We start from the raw sequence: 18,683 nt of genomic DNA on the forward strand, positions 1-18,683 counted from the left end.
TGAGTAACAAGTCTCAAGTCACTTTATGTCCCTCTTAATGGCTATATACATGCTTTTCCATCTCAACCCTCATTAGGATCCACGATGATCAGTCACAAGGAGTCATCCTCGTCCAGCTCGTCCTCAATGATGAAGAGAGAAGTTCGCACAATGGAAGACTCGTCTTCCTTTTCCTCCTCAGCCCAGCAGGCGATGATGTCCTCCATGATGGAGTCCAGCTCCTTCAGCAGCATGGCCGCTGAGATGAAATTTGAGACCATGTCCATGTCCAGCATGTCCTCCATGACCTCTGAGACATACGCCCTGAGCTCCAGCAGCCTCACGGAAATGACGTCGCACATGGCAGGATCCTCCTTCAGGGCCATCGGTAGGACTTCAGGACTCTCTGGAAACTCACTATTGTAGAGTTTTTGAGTGTCATTTAAATAATGAACGCTGGCTCGTTCCTTTTCCAGGTTCTGCTCCCAGAATTGAGGCGGTGCCAGAGGACATCAGTATTGAGGCTGGCAAAGTCTTGACAGTGGCGTGTGCCTTCTCAGGCGACGCCAAACACATTGAGTGGTCTCGTGCAGGCAAAAAAATTGAGGTGTCATCCAGTGGCCGCTTCCACATCGAGACCACAGAGGACCTGACCACACTCATCATCACAAGTGTGAAGAAGGAAGATGCTGGTACCTACACCCTCAAACTGTCCAACGAGTTTGGATATGATACCGCCACCGTTCAAATCAGCATTCGATCGGTGTAAAAAAGATATATATCAAAGAATATTCTAGTCACCCTCTTTACACTTTTTCCTTGTCTGTTTATTTATGATTTGAGCTAACTATTTGACTTCGTAAAAACCTAAGATTTATCTTCTTGTAAATATGAACTATTTTTTTAACAAATATGACGTTCATTGATGCCAAATTCAAGTCTCACCTTGATGACACTTTTGCAGTGACATGTACATAATGTATATAGCCGGATTTCACGGTTATGAGAAATGTATGCATTGTTATTTATGACAATAGTATGAAGTTAAAGAAGCAAACCAAATATGGTTTAACTGGAGAAAGTTCTATGTGGAACGAATACCCTGTTAAACAGAGAAACTAAACTGTGTGCCTCAACGCTACGTTGAAGTCTAAGATTGCCTCGGCAGGTAGAGCTTCTCCCTGCTGACGTTAACTCAACTTGAGACAAAAACACGAGCGCGAGATCCCAAGTGCTGTTTGCGTCCACCCTCACGTAAGCAGCGCGACTGGACCTCGTGCCGCGATAGACTATGTCGTACTGCCATTTTGATGACACGCTCACAGTGCGAGCGGCCTGCACTGCATGAGCACGTGTTTGTTTTGATGTCAGTGCTCCACCTATGACCACGAGCGCCCGCGGGGACCCTCCTCACCCTCCACCAACCTGGCCAATCACACGTGGAGAGTCCTTGCTGTGCTCGTAGCCTGAGATGGAGCTTCCTCTTGGAGGTCTACAGCGTGTTTGTGTGTTAGTGTTTAGACGTTGACCTGTCAATCTAGCTGATGAGCACTGCCAAAAGCCATCGGCGGCGCACACGAGGATCTCCTCGCGCCAAGCTCATCTTTGCTTCGACTGACTTGATTATTTTAGTCTGCCTCCTTGAGTTTTTCCCCATTATTGATTTAATAAAGTGTGATTATCAGCACAGCAAAGTGTCTGACTGTCAGTCAATATCACATCCTGTATCACATGTTACAGTTTTTCTCCATTGGTTTTGCTCATTTCTTGAAACAGAAATTACATTCTCAGAACTCTAAGATCATTTGGCCAAAGCATCTTACAGTTCAGCACAACACAATAGCTCACTTGCAAAAGCTTATGTATTTCCGAAAACTCATGCTTCAAAGCTAATTCCGTTTCCATAAAAAGAGTCAGTGCCACCAAAATGCAAAGATCCTTCTCAATTTGTGTTGGCTAATTTCCTGAAACAGACCAAACTTTCTCAACACTCCTGGGGGGTATTCTGCGGAGCGAGTTTAGTGGGTTAGCGAGCTGTGTTGGGTGTAAAGCCGGACCTGCCTGTTCCGCAAAGGTAACACTCTTTTAAAGCAGCTGTATCACAATGATAACTTAGGCTAAACTCATAACCTGGTCGGGACCGGGTTATGTCTAGGCTTTCAGCTTAAAATTGGCTATGAAAGTGCCACTGTTTCACTGTTTTTTAATTCAGAGATGGCTTCACCATTTATCAAGAAAGTACAGAGCCCCTGAGGGGACACGGAGAAAAAAAAGAAAAAAAAAAAGGACACAACTTTCAAGTGGTTTAGAAGTTTGTCCATGTTACTTTGAGAAAGTCATTTCTGTTTCAAGAAATGAGCCAAACCAAAGGAGAAAAACTAACATATCATTGCAGTCATGGTTAGGAGAAGTTTGATTTGTTTTCTTCAGAAACATTATTTAAAAAAAAAAGTAAAATAAAAGAAACACACTCAATTGTCAAACAAAGATTGTGACAAAAACAGGACAAAGAACTTCAAACTAGAACCAGAGGAAGACCTCAGATGACGGCTGTGAGTGGTGTCAGACGAGAGGACGTAGCCCATGTGACCTCAGACCAATAAGAGTCTAAAACATTGGTTATTGCATGATTTTTATCATTATACTTAACACGCCCCCAGTGTTTGTGGATGATGCAGTGGCCAAAGCCGCCAGCAGAGGGCAGCACACACCAGGTTGATTCAACACACCATGACTCAACACCTTCCAAGTCACATGACACAAACAACAACAAACGTGTAGATTGTCATGGGTCATGTCATGGTGGCCATTGTGTTTCTTGTGTTGGTATTTTCGCGTGTGTTCATGTATGTTGAACTTGATGCTAACAGATGGAGCACAAGCACACACACATGCACATGCAAAGCCAAGGACCATGAAACTGATGTGAGATCTGGAAGCCTTATAAAGACAAAGCATGCTGACACACACACACACACACATACACACACGCATACACACACAGAAAAAGCTGAAGTCCCCCCAAGAAGGGCATGGACTGCAAATCTGTGTGTCTTTGTATGTCTACCTTTGTGAGGACATTTAGATACAGTGAGGAGACAAAAGACAAATCCAGACATTTAGACACTGAGGATATTAAGACACAATTAGGACATTTCGACACCGTGAGGACACACACACACACACACACACACACACTAGCTGAGGACATTTTGACACATGCACACACAATGGACACATAGTGGAGACATTTCGACACAAACACACAATGAGTCAGACATACAGAAGACATTAGACAGAGAATATTTATTAGGCACACCCCCAACATCGTGGTGGGCCAATCAAAGACCAGCATGACGACAACACACAAATACAACTTTATTAGGAAAACCGTCCTGTAGCAGAAAATCCCCCAGTCCCCTTTACACAAACAAAAACTACATGTCAATTTTCTTTCTGGTCATCTTCGCTTCATCTGTACACTAGCTATTTTACTACTACACTTTAGTGTGTGTGCGAGTGTGTGCGTGTGTGTGTGTGTGTGTGTGTGTGTGTGTACATGAGACAGAGTGTCCTGGCAGGTCTTGACCATATATGGACTTTGGAGTTCATTTTCTTTCAAACAGCTAACAGAAACGTGTGTGTGTGTGTGTGTGTGTGTGTGTGCATTTAATGTGATGCACTGTCTGTGTGTGATTGTACAAGTGCACTAAAGGGCTACTATACTCTGCGCTTGTGTGTGTGCGTTGTTCCAACTAAAACATGAGTTTGTAAAGATGAGTCATTTTCAGTGGCAGGTGGTGCATTTGGTACCTGGTCCTTCAGCGGGGAGTTAACCGATTGAATCCACCTCTTAATACCACGACTATCGTGTCACAATTATACAAACCATCAATAATAAACAAAACCGCAATATAACAATGCATATAACAGGCATTTTGCATATTGGGAATGAATTGCCTTATTACTAAAGCACGAAGCCCAGTTCACCCTTTATCTTTGAATACATGGTCACCAATACGCCTAAGTTGCATTTCTGATAGTTCCAGCGTTACGTAACTGTCATCAGTAATCACCAGTGAAATCTATCTGAAAATGTGGTACTCTGCCAAATGTAAAAAGCTTCAGACAACTCCAAACCTCTACACTACAACATCATCTGGAGCAGTCAGTGCTTCTTATGGTGTACAGGCCAGCAAAAGAGGTTTTGCTGGCCCTGACGTCATCACTGGTCATTAGCTAGGGTTGGAGGTTCAATTGTAATGTATTAAAGACAACTAAACACACATTAATGTTACTTTAAATATATTTGATATGATGACGTGCTGCCATTCAAAAGTAACGATTTACATTATCTACAGTTTTAAAGCACACATTACATACATTATATTATATTAAATATACATCACGTTACAACACATTACACATTACTGGGCCTTCTTCACCAACTCAAACTCAAACTCAAACTCACTTACTCCAAAAATGAGGACAAACAGCCTGAAAACAAAGGTTTCAAACACTGAGTGGCATCGCCGCCTGTCAATGGTTGTAAGAAATGCTGACCAGTCACTGAGCACGAAGGCGGGGCTTGTCATTGCATCTCTGCGCTGTCTTTTCAGTCACAACAAAATAATGAAGCCCTGGAGGCTTTTTGTGTCTCAAAAAGAGGACGTGTGCAAACACGGACGGACGGTCACTTTCTTGAGGTCAAAGGTCACACCCTGATGGAGGTGAAGGTGATCGTGGATTAGACCTGAACTGGACTTGCGTGTGCATGCACGTGCACGTTCTCTGTCCACAGAAGCATTTCCTGTCTCATCTCCAGGGATGAGGACAATTTACTTTGGACTATTCCTGTCTCCTCATTTCCTGCGTTCATTTTTTCTATGAGGACATTTAAACAAACTGAGACATTTATATACACTGAGGACATTTAGGCACACTTTGGACGTACATATATACAGTACGCTGAGGACATGCTGACGTAGTGAGGACGTCCACACACAGCGAGAACATCATCAGCACTGTCCGCGACACACATTTGAACTTTTGGATTGTTTTTTCCCTTGGCTTTGTTAAAGTCATCAAAAGGTTCTTCATCCTCCATGGAGTTCCTCTTTTTTCAGCCTGCAGCCCTCCCCCACCATCTTTCCACCCTCCTCCGCCCCCATCCCTCCCACCAGCCGTCCTACATGCTCAAATTCCCTAAAGCTTCTCTAATCCGACCATCAGCTCACCCAATCAGAGCCGCCACTTCCTGTTTGTCTCTCAAAGAGCTCAGTAGCAACCATGAGTCCACCAATGCTAACACTTCCAGCGCCATACTTGCTGTCAGGTGTGATGATGATGACATCACTTCCTGTTGTGTTTTCCTGTTGTCATCCCTCACTTGGACTGCACAAGTGACATGTTTGATGAGGAGGTAGATGGCTTCCTGCCGCGGGAGATTTCAGCGAGTAGGTGGAGTCAAGATGAGCGACGTGGGAACCAGTGGCGGCGAGTCAACATGGAGGACTTCTTCATGTGTGTTCTTGCTCAATGACCTTATTTGGCCACACCAGTCACTTGTGATGTAACATTTGGAGTGGACCCCCCACCCCCACCCCCACCCCACCACCCCCCATACCCTCCACCCTCAGCTGGAGGGGGCGGGGCCCATCCTGCACTTCCAGGGGCTTTAAGCCAGCTGTTTATTCTCTCGCCCCATCTGTCTGTGTGCTCGCTCGCCCGGAGGAGGAGGAAGAGGAGGTGGCAGGAGGCCAAGCAGGAGAAGAAGTAGCACCAGAAGAAGGAGGAGGGGCATCAGGAAGCTGCCGGCTGCATCTCATCATCGAAAGCAAGAAGGTCAGCCAGGAGGAGGTGCACCAGAGGGGGGGGGAGCAGCTCCACGTCCACTCGCCGCTGGGACGCTGAGCCGTCACCACCGAGAGCCGGGAGAGGATCAGGCAGCGCGGCCTTGCCAACGATGGATTTCAAGGCCAACCTGAAAGGGGTCAAGGAGCGCAAGGCCAGCGCCACGCAACAGGTGGACTTCCGCGCCGTGCTGGCCAAGAAGAAAGCTGCTGACACGTCAATCGAGAAGAAGATGGCAAACACCGACAAGAACGGCGAGGGACATAAGGTGGCGGCTAAAAACTGCGTGGACGGAGGCGTCCAGCAGAGGGGCAGCGGCGAAAGTGGCAAGGTGCCCCAGTTCTTGGAGAAGCTGAGCGACGTGACGGTGCTGGATGGACAGCGTCTTCGCCTTCAGTGTCGCCTTCCCTCCACGTGTGATGTCGCCGCCAGCTGGACGCTGGATGGAAAGCTCATCAAAGCATCCAAATTCATTGTCCTCGCCAATGAAGGTCAGAGGTCAACACACACACACATGCAGTCACACACACGCGCATGTGTCGTAAGAAAGTAAGCGTCAAACTTCGTTATAGAGCAACAGGCACCCATCATCATGTGACCGAACATGTCTATGAAATATTTATTTCGCAGAAGCAGACAGTTTATAAAACACATATTTGAATTAGCAGCAACTTTATGAAGCGGCAACTTGTGCACTACAATGCCATCAAGCCAAGGAAGACGAGTATGCCTGTGTCTCTGTTGACGCACTTCCATAACTACCGTCTTTTGAGTGCATATGTGCATTCACACTGTGCACTGTCAGTACGCGGCTGTTGCACATAAAATGGGCAAAATGGTGAGTACACAATGATGGACACTTACCAACCTCAATAGTTGCTATCTTGGCTATGTAGCGGAAGGGGCGGGACTAACTCCACTGGTTGCACGTCACAGTTAAAAAAAGAAAGAAATCAAAGAAGTGGGTACATTTTTTGATCGTCATTTCTGGTAAGTGTGCAACAATTGTGTAGCTCTACCCTGGCAAAACTAAGTACACAGTGTACACAGTACACTTACTGAAGTGTACTGACGGAAGTATTCCATTTGAAAGTGAATGACGTCACACAGACATGAATGAATGAACGTCTAAATCCTGCCTTCTGCCACAGCATAACCAGCAATAAATAAAAATACATTTTTTACTTCCTGTGTGTGTGTGGGTGGGTGTGTGCAGGCGGCGTGTGCTCGCTGACCATCGACAAAGCTCTCCCTGAGGATGAAGGCCAGTACAAATGCAGGGTAGAGAACTCGGGAGGCCAAGCAGAATGTTCTTGTATGGTTCTCGTGGATGGTGAGAACTTCTTCTACTAGTATCGTGCATGTGCTGACACAAGGTGACAGTTGCGTGAGTGGTGTGTCTGCGAGGCACTTTACGTGTTGGTACATTCACACATCCTGCAGAGAAGACGAAAAGAAATTAAGTTTGTCTTTGCAGACCCTCCGGAAAACTCTCCAGCTGACAAGAATTCCAAGAAGAAGACTGCGACCTCAGAGAGTGAGTTTCCAAAATATGCAGCAGCAGCCTCGCTCCTTTTGTCCCAATAAGGAGCTGCCAGCAGGGATCACTGCTTCCCACTGAACACACACGCACATTGGCAGAGCTGATGTTGCTATTTAAAATCGTCTCTGTGTACATTTGTTAGCGTGAGCACATTCATCAGTGTCACATGGTCAGATTGTGACCGTCGTCCCCTTCAGGTCTGAACAGTCATAGTGCATATTCAGGTCTGTACCATGCACTTGTGCGTGTGTGCGATTGTTCCAGGCTAGCAGCAACAGGTGCTGATAGTATTGTGATACCTGTCAGAAGCACGTTCGCTAACATTAGCATACATTCCAACTTTTGATGGCGCTGTTGATGTCGTAGTTGACAAGACACGATAGACCCAAGTAGAGCTACATCATGAGTGGAAAAATAAATTCAGTGATGCGAGAACAGGAACTACTTCTCCAAAGGATGCCCAAATATGGTCACGTGCGAGAGTTGAGTCAATCATCAGCCCACACACTCGTGTTTGTTGTCTTCAGGTGAAGCTCGCATAAAGAAGCCCACAGCCAAGACACCTCCCAAGCAAGGTAACATGCAAGTGCACACGCACACACACAAAGTAGTTATTGATGCATGTGTGTGTGTGTGTGTGTGTCCACAGCGCTGCCTCCGCACATCCTGCAGTTCCCAGAGGACATGAAGATCCTGGCGGGAGAGAAGGTGGAGATCCCCTGCAAGTTCTCTGGAGCGCCGCCCATCAACTGCACCTGGCTCAAGTTTAGGAAACCTGTGAGTAACACGCATGCGTCGCAGGGCAGCGTTACAACCCGTTTAAACGTGTGTGCGTGTGTGTTCAGATCCAAGAGAGCACGGCGGGAATCTCCATCACGAGCACAGAGAGCAGCAGTCAGCTGACCATCTCTAGTGGTCAGCAGGAACACTGCGGCTGCTACACTATCGAACTGAGGAACCAATATGGCGTCCGACAAGCCGCCCTCAACCTCACCATCGTGGGTAAGCGTCTTAGTCGAGCTGCGCCTTCCTCCACGCCCCCAAACCCCAGAAAAGAGCAGTGCTATGTCTCAAATAGGCATGGGCCGGTTACCGGTTTCAAGGGATACCACGGTATGAAGAAGTCACCATTTTAAAACCATATTTTTTGTCTGTCATACCATCCTGCGGTATGAGAGAAAGTGGAGGTTCAGCGCGGCCACTACGTGAAAATACTTTGTCTCGCAGGGCCGGTGTGGCATAAAAAACTGCCCTTGTGGAATTTGTACCTATTTGGTGTTGGCACACATTCCTTGGTTATTACTTCTATGCCTAGTGGTTAGGGTACAGATTCATAAAAATGTCGTCATAAAATATGTACCACTGATTTTAGCTCATGCTTAAAACTGGCAGGGGTACAGATTTTATAGGGTCCATATTTTATCCAACACCGGTTCTAGGCATGCGCATATGAGGGCGCAGTCAGAAATGTGAAGGGGGCATTGTGCATACACATCATGCGCCAACATATTTTTTTATGAGGCATGGGCTGTTTTGCCAAAAGTCGGGCAACTTAACCGGCGTGACAATAGCACCACCTAAGATTCCTTGTTACCATCAAGGACTCTAAATGCATAGGACTGTCAACTCGGCATACACTTCCGTAGTATGCCCTGTGCAGGTTTGGCCACCATGATGATGAGCAGAATCCAGAAACATTGCATTGTGAACATGTACTTGACACACTGTGCAGCCGTTAATTGGATGGAGGGTCCAAAAGACCAGATTTGTCATTTTTCTGGTTTAACAAAGACAAAGACAGGTATGTGTGATAAAAACGTTGTACTGTAGAGTTATAGCACTAGTTGTTGGAAATAAACAGGACAATGGCCAAGACTCACACAGTGCGTATTGTGTGTGACTTCCACACAATATAGCTTAAAGCTGCTTTGTTTCTCCGGGTGATTAGTTGAATTAATGACAAGTCAGCGATGAATATGATTCAGGCTACAGTTAAGGGTGTAACGATTCGTTTTAATAACGATTCGATTCGTATCACGATTCGTGGTTGCCGATACGATTCAAGGACAATATTGATTCATTTACAACGATACGATGCAAAACGATTCACTAGTTTTAAATCGATACAGTAACTTTTTAGTCAAAAATTCAACCAGGTGCAGGTGAAGTTTCCTAGATTCCTGTTGTTTTTTGTAAGGGAATCAGTTATGAATTATTAATAATGCCGACATACTTAAGAATAAATGATCAATGAGTACAAAAAATGAGTTAAAAATGCAATACAAAGTCAGGATGAACGGAGGGTGGTATAGCTTGCCATGATTATTCACTTTAAATAGTGCAATCCAAACCTTCGCTTCGCACCCAATGGGGGACGCTATGCAAATTCCTTAGCAAATGAATGTGGTATGGTAACTTCAATTAGCTGTTGAAACTTTCTCACCTGTACGGGCCGATGGAAGCAAGGGCTTTTTTTGGGCTAATAATCTTCCTGATCAGAGCAGCCGTTGGAAAGAACGGTGCAGCAACTAGCAAGAATACACTGACAGACGTTTTGTAACACCCTTTAATTTAGAAATATGTCAAATCAAGTCTGTGATTAACTTGACTTGAACTTTAATTTGATACCTCATTCACTTCTCTACCCCAAGAATTAAAGAAGTTAAAGCAAATTTCATATCCCATTGCTTCAACATCGAGTCAAGACAAAAGCTGTGATCGACCCACGGGCCTTGGCAAGTACAGTACAACCATACTACCAAATATATCAGATCTTAGGCTGTGACATTTGTTTTAAAAGTCAACAGAGTAGCCATTTACATTTTTTTTGATAATCAAAAAGTCCAGGGAAGAAAATCAAGTGTCAAAAATGCTGCGGCAGCAGGCTGTATTGGTTTCCACACCACGTGACTAATTGCATGTACACAGTAATTCCGGGGCAAAAACATATTTCTCACCTTCGGATGTTAATGAAATTGAAACTGCAGAGAGATATTAAAGTGAATTTATATCCTACATAACTCTTATCTCGTACTGAAGCTCTGATCCATGAGTTTGAAAGGTTTGAAGTTTGAGTTAACTTTTCTATATACGAATGAAAATACACCCCGATATGAAAAAAATACCATTTTTAAGGACATCCCCACAAACTCTCCTAATCGAGCACGCACGCACAGTGTTAGATTTTTGCATCGCTAAAATACGGGGATTGTATTTGTAACATTCCTACATATGTGTTTTGACCTGGAGACACCGCGCTGCATGATGACATCACTAAGCGTCTGGACCTTAAACTACAGTCCAGAGGCGTACAAAATGTCCATACTTTGCATATTGTCTCCATCAATGCCACTTAAAAGGAGTTTCAAATAAGGCCAGATGAGTTAAATATGAACACTGGATAAAGTGAATGAACTGACCAAAAGAAGAAGAATCAAATCAACTGTATTTCACAGGTCAACTACAACTTCCATGACCACCACATGCCCGAAAGACAATGACGTCACCGACAGGCAGACTGTAACGTTTCACGATGGACCTTAACCACCCCAAGAGTTGCCATCCTGGCTTTGTAGCGGAACGGGAAGGACTAACTCTCGTGGTGCAATTCACAATTAAAACAGAGAGAAGAAGAAGCAGAGAACGCGGATAATAACTGCTGTTGCGCGCTTCACCCATTTCTTCTTCTCTCCTTTTTACTAGTGATTTGCAACCACCGCACGGAGCATTATCGCCATTTGCATCGCCCTATAAAATATCTGCTATCTTTTCACCCCCCACTTCTCCACTGTACAACAATTATTAACAACTTTTTTTGGCTTGCTTGGACTCCCAGGTTCATGAGGCACAAACTGCACTGTCGCTTTTTGTTTGGTAGTCCCTCCCCTTTTTGCTACAGAGCAAAGCTGGCCACTCTTGAGGGTGGTGAGTAGTGTCCATCATTGCGGACTTAACATTTTACCCGTTTTGAGTGCAACACCCGAGTACTGACACTGCTGGGTGTGAATACCCTTATTCACTCAAAAGACTAAATGTAAGTACAGAAGTGCACAAATTGAGACACAGACCAGGGCTAATTGGAATGTTGGCATTAGCTTATTAACTGAAATATACCAGTTAATATAGACTCAAACTATTTGCCTACATGTAAAGGACTGAAGGAAAGCTGCCGCACGCCATTGTCTCTCTCCACTTCCCGAGGTCATCATGTCTAAGTCCGCCATGTTGATTGACAGGCAGCATGTCGAAAAAGTTCAGGTTGTTTTGGGAAGACAAACCGAGCGTCTCCTGCGGCGCTCTGACAGTTTGATACCTTGTATGGCAGCGGAGCAAGCGCTCCACTGGTCATATGTTTCCTGTCAGCTCATCCTTCACATGACCTGGACTGACCTCTGCCATGCGCCATAATCCTGACCAGCTTTGCCTCCTGGAAACGTTCCTCAACGTCAAAGAAAAGAAAAAAAAAAAGATAGTTAGACTTTCATACTTCTGTGAGGGAAATTAAGGAAAGAACCATTTGAAAAGGTAACCTCGATTAGGTTCATTTTGTCTTCTTATAGAATTCCATCCATTAATTTTCTATGCCGCTTATCCTCATTAGGGTCGCGGGGGTATGCTGGAACCGATCCCAGCTGACTTTGGGCGAGAGGCGGGGTACACACTGTACCGGTTGCCAGCCAATGGCAGGGCACATACAGACAAACAACCATCCACACTCACATTCATACCTATGGAGTCTACAGTTAACCTAACATGCAGGTTTTTGGAATGTGGGAAGAAACTGCAGTACCCGGAGAAAACCCACATGCACACGGGGAGAACATGCAAACTCCACACAGAGATGCCCGAACGGAGATTCGAACCCAGATCTTCCCGATCTCCTGACTGTGTGGCCAACATGCTATCTTATAGAATTAATGTTTAATTTCTTTCTATCATATGCAAAGTAAATCCTTTGTATGCTTTAACATCAAGAAACTACGACAAATTGTAAACTGAATAAAATGATGTTGACGTCAATCACCCCTCCACAGATAAACCCGACCCCCCAGCAAGGGTTCCGGCTGCGTCAGATGTCAGGCGGTCTAGCCTGACCCTGTCCTGGTACGGTCCAACGTACGACGGTGGCAGTGCCGTGCAGTCGTACCACCTGGAGATGTGGGACTCTGTGGACCAAAAGTGGACACAGCTGGTGTCTTGCAACAGCACGTCCTACAACGTCCAAGTGCGTCCATGTCCATAACTATGTCCATGTATTTATGTCGATGTCTCTGTCTACGCCCATGTCCATATCTACATCCATGTTAATTTCCTTTCACCTGCTAGTAGAAGTTTCCGAACACCCCCGTCTCATCAACTTTCCGTCCACCTCCAGAACCTTCTTCCGGAGCGCCAGTATAAGTTTAGGGTCCGAGCAGAGAACATCTACGGGATTGGTGAGCCGAGCGCTGAGTCAGAGGCCGTCACAGTGGGTCTAGTGGACGATGGTGAGGAAACACCAGCAAAGCGTGGACTCATGTCGTTTAAGTGGACTAACACGGTTTTTACTTGTCCTGACAGAAAACCAGGATGAGGTGGAGGAAGATGATGACGGTACAATGCTTACGCTTGTGGTTTGCACGTACACTACTGACATGGGAGGACAAATAGAGACGCTTGCTATTCACATCCTATGATACCCCCTTTGACTCTGTCTTCTTTTGTGTCAGACTCAGAAAAAGAGCCAGACTACAGGGAGGTGTCGGTTCGAGCAGACGTGAAGGTGAAGGAGCTTTATGACGTGGAGGAAAGGCTGGGAACGTAAGAACGCCCACCCACTTACAGACGACCCACAATGCCCCATTGCTGCTGTTGCTTGACAAGCTAGCAGCTCCAGTAGCCACTGTGTCACAATGACATCCCTGTACACGCAGAAGTCCTCAGAGTGTATGCGTTGTGTTGGTCTGCAGGGGGAAGTTCGGCCAGGTGTTCAAGCTCGTAGAGAAGGCCACCAAGAAGGTATGGGCGGGGAAGTTCATCAAGGCGTACTCAGCCAAGGAGAAAGAGAACGTCCGGCAAGAGATCGGCATCATGAACAGCCTCCATCACCCCAAGCTGGTCCAGTGCGTGGATGCCTTCGAGGGCAAGTCTGACATCGTCATGGTGCTAGAGATGTAGGTGATACACAAGTCCTTTCTGCTAATTGGCTGACAGCACAGACACACAATCATTCTTCTGTCCCCTTTGCTTGTTTTCTGTCTTTTTCTCGCCTGACGACTTGTCCAAATACGTCTGGAATGTGGTTTGTAGGATCTCTGGCGGCGAGCTGTTTGAGCGCATCATTGACGAAGACTTTGAGCTGACGGAGCGCGAGGTGATCAAGTACATGCTGCAGATTGTGGACGGGGTGGGCTTCATCCACAAGCAGGGCATCGTGCACCTGGACCTTAAACCCGAAAACATCATGTGTGTCAACAAGATGGGCAGCAAGATCAAACTCATCGACTTTGGCCTTGCCAGGCGGCTAGGTGGCGACACATGTGGCAGCATTGGCAGTGTTGCATGAATATCCCACCTCTGACCCTGTGATCTCCTGCAGAAAATGCTGGAACTCTTAAAGTTCTGTTTGGGACACCAGAGTTTGTGGCTCCTGAAGTGATCAACTATGAAGCCATCAGTTACCCCACTGACATGTGGAGTATTGGAGTAATCTGTTACATACTGTGAGTACCACAGTCAATTCAGTGTGACATCAGCTCCCTGTGGAGTGTTGGAATAACCGGCTCTCTGTTTCTGAAACTTTGCGCTGTGTCCGTCCTGTCAGGCTCAGCGGTCTGTCACCCTTCATGGGCGACAACGATAACGAGACTTTGGCCAATGTGACTTCAGCCACGTGGGACTTTGAAGACGAGGCCTTTGATGAGATCTCGGACAACGCCAAGGACTTTATCACCCAGCTGCTTAAGAAGGACATGAAGTAAGGGGGTCATCTCATTTGTGAGTGGGGCTAGTGAGTAAGAGAGCAGTAAATGGAGCCAGCTGTGTGGTCTTGCAGGGCGCGGCTGACTTGCCCTCAATGTTTTGAGCACGCCTGGCTCAAGCAGGACACCAACACCATGAAGGCCAAGAAGCTGTCCAAGGAAAGAATGAAGAAGTACATCCTGAGGAGGAAATGGCAGGTAAACCACAGGGAGTCCACCATCTGCACCACCATCTTCATGCTTGACACAGGAAGTGAGTGCTTATAATTCCTTGTCAGAAAACGGGGCACGCAGTGCGTGCCATCGGCAGACTGTCGTCCATGGCCATGATGGCCGGGGTCAGTGCCAAGAAGGGCTCACCCACTGAAGGTAGGCCAGAGCCTCCCAGAATCTCGCTGATGTTGGGTAGAATGTGTGACCATCATGAAGTTGTTGTGAAGTCGGGGAGGGAAAGTTGCACGAGACAGAGCAGATGATGGAGGGACTGGTTGCTATGGCGATCAGCTGACGTGGCTCTTGACCTGCATGTGCAGAAGAAAACCCGTTCCTGGAGTGCTTGGAGATGGAGCAGAAAGTCGAGTGCAAGCCCAGCTTCAGCGCCGTCATCCAGGACGTGGAAGTGGTTGAGGGCAGCGCTGCCCGCTTTGACTGCAAGATCGAAGGTATCCACTCAACCCACCTTTCAGAGTCATGTTCGTTCACAACAGCTCTTTGCAGGTTACCCTGACCCCGAGGTGGTGTGGTACAAAGACGAGCAGCCCATCAAGGAAACTCGACACTTCCAGATTGATTACGACGAGGAAGGCAACTGCAGTCTGGTCATTTCAGAGGTCAGAGCGCAATGCTGTCAGTTTGCATGGACACAAGTCACATTCCTGCTACTGTCTTCATCTTGAAGCCTGTTCACTGTTCACTGCGTACCTCAGGTGTCGGGCGACGATGACGCCAAATACACGGTGAAGGCGGTCAACAGTCTGGGAGAGGCCACATGCACTGCCGAACTGCTGGTGGAGGTGATGGCTGGGGAGGAGGAGGAAGAGGAAGAAGAGGAGTGAATCCACCTTCTTCTTGGGCTGTGTCTTAATTGGCGCACTTCTGTACTTACACTTCATTACACAAACTGCCATATGTTGTTCTCCAAATGGTCAAAATGGTGACACCACCCTCAACAGTCGCCATCTTGGCCCTGTAGCAGAAAGGGGAGGGACAACCAAACTAAAGGCGATCATTCAAAGTAGGGGGTTTGGGATGAAATTGGCCACTCAGGAACTAAGTACACAGAATACACAGTATACTTATTGAAGTGTACTGACGAAAGTATTCCACTTGAGACACAGCCTTAGACTCTGGCAGGAAGAAAGGATCCTCCGTGTTCGGGCACACAGACAAGATGTGGTGCACTTCTATTTCCTGTCAGAGAGGGAAAGGATGAAGGTTCCTGATATTCACAGAGTTGGCTCACATAATGCGCAGAAAAGATCAAAAGTTAGAAACAAAATCGCAAGTTTGAGTTTCTACCTAATTATCAAAATTTTAAAAAAGCAGGAATATTTGTATTAGTCCAACGCTAAGCTAACAGCACAACCGGCTAGTGTTGCATTTTTCATGGGGATGAGAGAAAGGCCTTGTGGTTAAAGGAGCTGCAGGTTGATCCAGCTCTGTCAATACAGCCAGAGTGACAACTGTGATTATCATTATTTATAAGAGAACCACACACAAACGTCTTTCTCATGTAGAGCATAGTTTTGTTCTTGTTGAATGTGTGTGAGCCTTAAAGCGACGCTGTCGTCATGGTTTGTTTGCTGTGTTCACACTGGATGACACTGTGCTTTTACCACGTGGCCTCCTTCACACACTGATGATGATGATGTCGTCATGTGTCATTCCCATACTAATGACACAGTATCAGGACCAACAGGGATCAAACCAGTGGCCTTGCAATCATGAGACAGCCCTGAGCCAAGACAAGGTGTGGAAACACACACTCACATGATTTTTTTTTGGGGCTTTGTGAATGGCATCAGCACTTTCTTTGCGTTTTACAGTATTCACAGAAGGGATTCAGCTCAACCAGGGGTGTCCAAAGTGTGGTATGGGGGCCATTTGTGGCCTGCAGCTTGTTTTTATTGGTCCATGGCACACAAGAAAACCAACAGCAAAAATGGAAAATTACGCTTGTAATAACAATAATAATAATAATAATAATAATGATACACTTAATCCTGTAACACAAAGCTGAGATGCAGCTTAACAGAACTTAAAAATACCAACAAAATATGCATCCCTTGGGTGGCAGATGTTTGGACACCCCTGAACTAAATTCACAGACGTGTGTGTTGTATGTGTACATTTATTTCACGCACACATTGACCACGGAGATTTGCGGCACGTCACAACTGGCAGACTTTTTTTTTCTATTAGTTGTGTATGAAGAAGGTTCTTGTCTAGTTTGTACAATTATATATGACTTTGACATGTATGAAAACACTGCCAGTGTATACTTACTCACATTTAAGTAATAAAATAATCACAAACCAACACTGTAGTGTGCGCCTCCATATTCAGGGAAAATGTTTCTTCCTTCATTTCTTCAGTTCACAAACACACACACGACACTTGAATTAACTGTGAAACATAAGACGACACATAAGAAATTCAAGGATTCCACTGACAAACTTCAGCAGCAGCAGCAGCAGCAGCATGGTAAGAAATTCCACTCGCGCAGACAGGGGGGCAGTGTTATCAAAAACATTGAAGGGCTCATGTCCACACAGTGCACTGCGTGTTGACCAAGGACACTAGAGACTTATCTAGAATTTTATCTTTTTTTCTTATATCATAACCATGGTGCAAGTACATAATTTGTAAGCCCTCTTTTCCTGGTTTCATATTAAGTTTTATTCGCCACTGAAAAAATACAGACAAAAGCATCTGCTAGGAAGATACTGTATGTTTGGATGGATGTTATTTCTCCGTTTACAAAAAAAATCTAGCTGAATCCTCTAGAGTAATCCATCATAGCGCTCTGCTTTTGGTTATTTACTGTCAAATATAACTGTATTTTATGTATTTTATTCTGTTTGTTTACTTTTGTTTTACTTAACCGGATGTGGCGTTTACGTATGCGCTACGTGCATTGCGTAACTTGATACGTAACTCCACCTTGGTGGAGGATGCTAACGAACTCTTTTAATAATAATCACTATTAAAACAACCGTCCAATACATATATATTACATATATGAAGTATGGTTATTGACCATTTATTATTTTAAAAATAATCATCACGTTACAGAAGTGGTGTCGTAAAAAAATTGCTAGAACCGATTGTGTTTCCGGGGAGGTTTCTCAGTGACGCCACCATCCGGCCGCCATGATGGGGAGCAGAATCCAGAAATATTGCATTGTAAACATGTCCTCGGCACAGTGCTCAGCCATTAATTGCTCTAATAGACGGTCGAAAAGACCAGATTTGTTTTCAAGTTCCCCCAAAACAAAGACAGGTATGTGTCATAAAAATATTGGGTGATTTATAACACTGGTTGTTGTAAATAAACAGGACATTGGAGAAGTGTAAATTTTGTGGGACTTCCACACAATATAGCTTTAAGCTAATTTGTGTATCTGGGTGATAAATTGAATTAATGATAAATCAGTGATGATGATAATTTAGATTATAGTCTGTCAAATGTATGAACAATGCCATTACTGAAATAAATGTTGCATTGCTTAAATACTTCCAGTTAAATATGCATATAATAAGGATCAAATTTCAGATGTTCCTTATTGTCATGAAAAAATACACAGATTTTTTTCATATCAATTTACTGAAGTGGTAATAGATTAGTGGAATGTTAATGAATGACGCCATTTGTTGTCCTACCCACGCTCGCGGGTTATTTATCCATCCATTCATTTTTTTATGCCGCTTATCCTAATTAGGGTTAATTAGTACTATCCATTCATTCATTCCATTCATCTTCTATACCGCTTCATCCTCATTAGGGTCGCGGGGGCATGCTGGAGCCTATCCCAGCTGACTTCGGGCGACAGGCGGGGTACACCCTGGACTGGTCGCTATTATTATTATTAATAATCATTTTTGCTGGAGATGAAATTCTCCGCAAGGTACTTTTTGAATGTTGATTGTTAAGCGTTGCCAATGCTGTAAAGAAGAAAAAAATCAAATAAAGAAGGAAAAAGTTTCTTTCATACTGCTGCTCAGGTTTTTATTGGCATCTATCTACATGTAGGTCATATTTCTGCTGTGTATATATATACACACATATATATTCGTTGTGTTCAGTAAATAACATTCATCCATTTATCCAAATTTACGCACAGCGGATA

At 45.1% G+C, this 18,683-nt stretch overlaps 2 protein-coding genes across 2 annotated transcripts in view; both read left to right on the forward strand.

Annotated features, from left to right (window-relative positions):
* Positions 1–1,686, forward strand: part of ttn.2 (titin, tandem duplicate 2) — a 195,375-nt gene extending 193,689 nt beyond the window's left edge. Inside the window, exons 253-254 of the mRNA XM_054786449.1 lie at positions 77–367; positions 456–1,686. Of these exons, the coding sequence (XP_054642424.1) occupies positions 77–367; positions 456–748 (584 nt within the window). The 3' untranslated portion in view covers positions 749–1,686. The remainder of the gene's footprint in view (positions 1–76; positions 368–455) is intronic.
* Positions 1,687–5,686: 4,000 nt separating this feature from the next.
* Positions 5,687–16,872, forward strand: mylkb (myosin light chain kinase b). The gene is made up of 19 exons (XM_054786455.1): positions 5,687–6,323; positions 7,049–7,165; positions 7,310–7,369; positions 7,903–7,950; positions 8,025–8,152; positions 8,221–8,377; positions 12,409–12,599; positions 12,750–12,861; positions 12,935–12,967; positions 13,084–13,174; positions 13,324–13,527; positions 13,664–13,881; positions 13,953–14,076; positions 14,178–14,330; positions 14,409–14,532; positions 14,613–14,703; positions 14,868–14,996; positions 15,052–15,164; positions 15,261–16,872. The coding sequence occupies exons 1-19, from the start codon at positions 5,945–5,947 to the stop codon at positions 15,387–15,389; spliced, it is 2,601 nt and encodes an 866-aa protein (XP_054642430.1). The 5' UTR covers positions 5,687–5,944; the 3' UTR covers positions 15,390–16,872.
* Positions 16,873–18,683: the final 1,811 nt, after the last annotated feature.

The sequence above is a fragment of the Dunckerocampus dactyliophorus genome, chromosome 9 (genome assembly GCF_027744805.1).
Source record: "Dunckerocampus dactyliophorus isolate RoL2022-P2 chromosome 9, RoL_Ddac_1.1, whole genome shotgun sequence".
NCBI classification, from domain to species: Eukaryota; Metazoa; Chordata; class Actinopteri; order Syngnathiformes; family Syngnathidae; genus Dunckerocampus; species Dunckerocampus dactyliophorus.

Excerpts from the sequence above, each read along its gene's own strand:
- mylkb (XM_054786455.1), top strand. The coding sequence starts at position 5,945 with ATGGATTTCAAGGCCAACCTGAAAGGGGTCAAGGAGCGCAAGGCCAGC. Across the intron at positions 14,077-14,177 it reads GGAGTAATCTGTTACATACT|GCTCAGCGGTCTGTCACCCT; the intron begins GTGAGTACCACA and ends CCGTCCTGTCAG. Across the intron at positions 15,165-15,260 it reads GCAGTCTGGTCATTTCAGAG|GTGTCGGGCGACGATGACGC; the intron begins GTCAGAGCGCAA and ends TGCGTACCTCAG.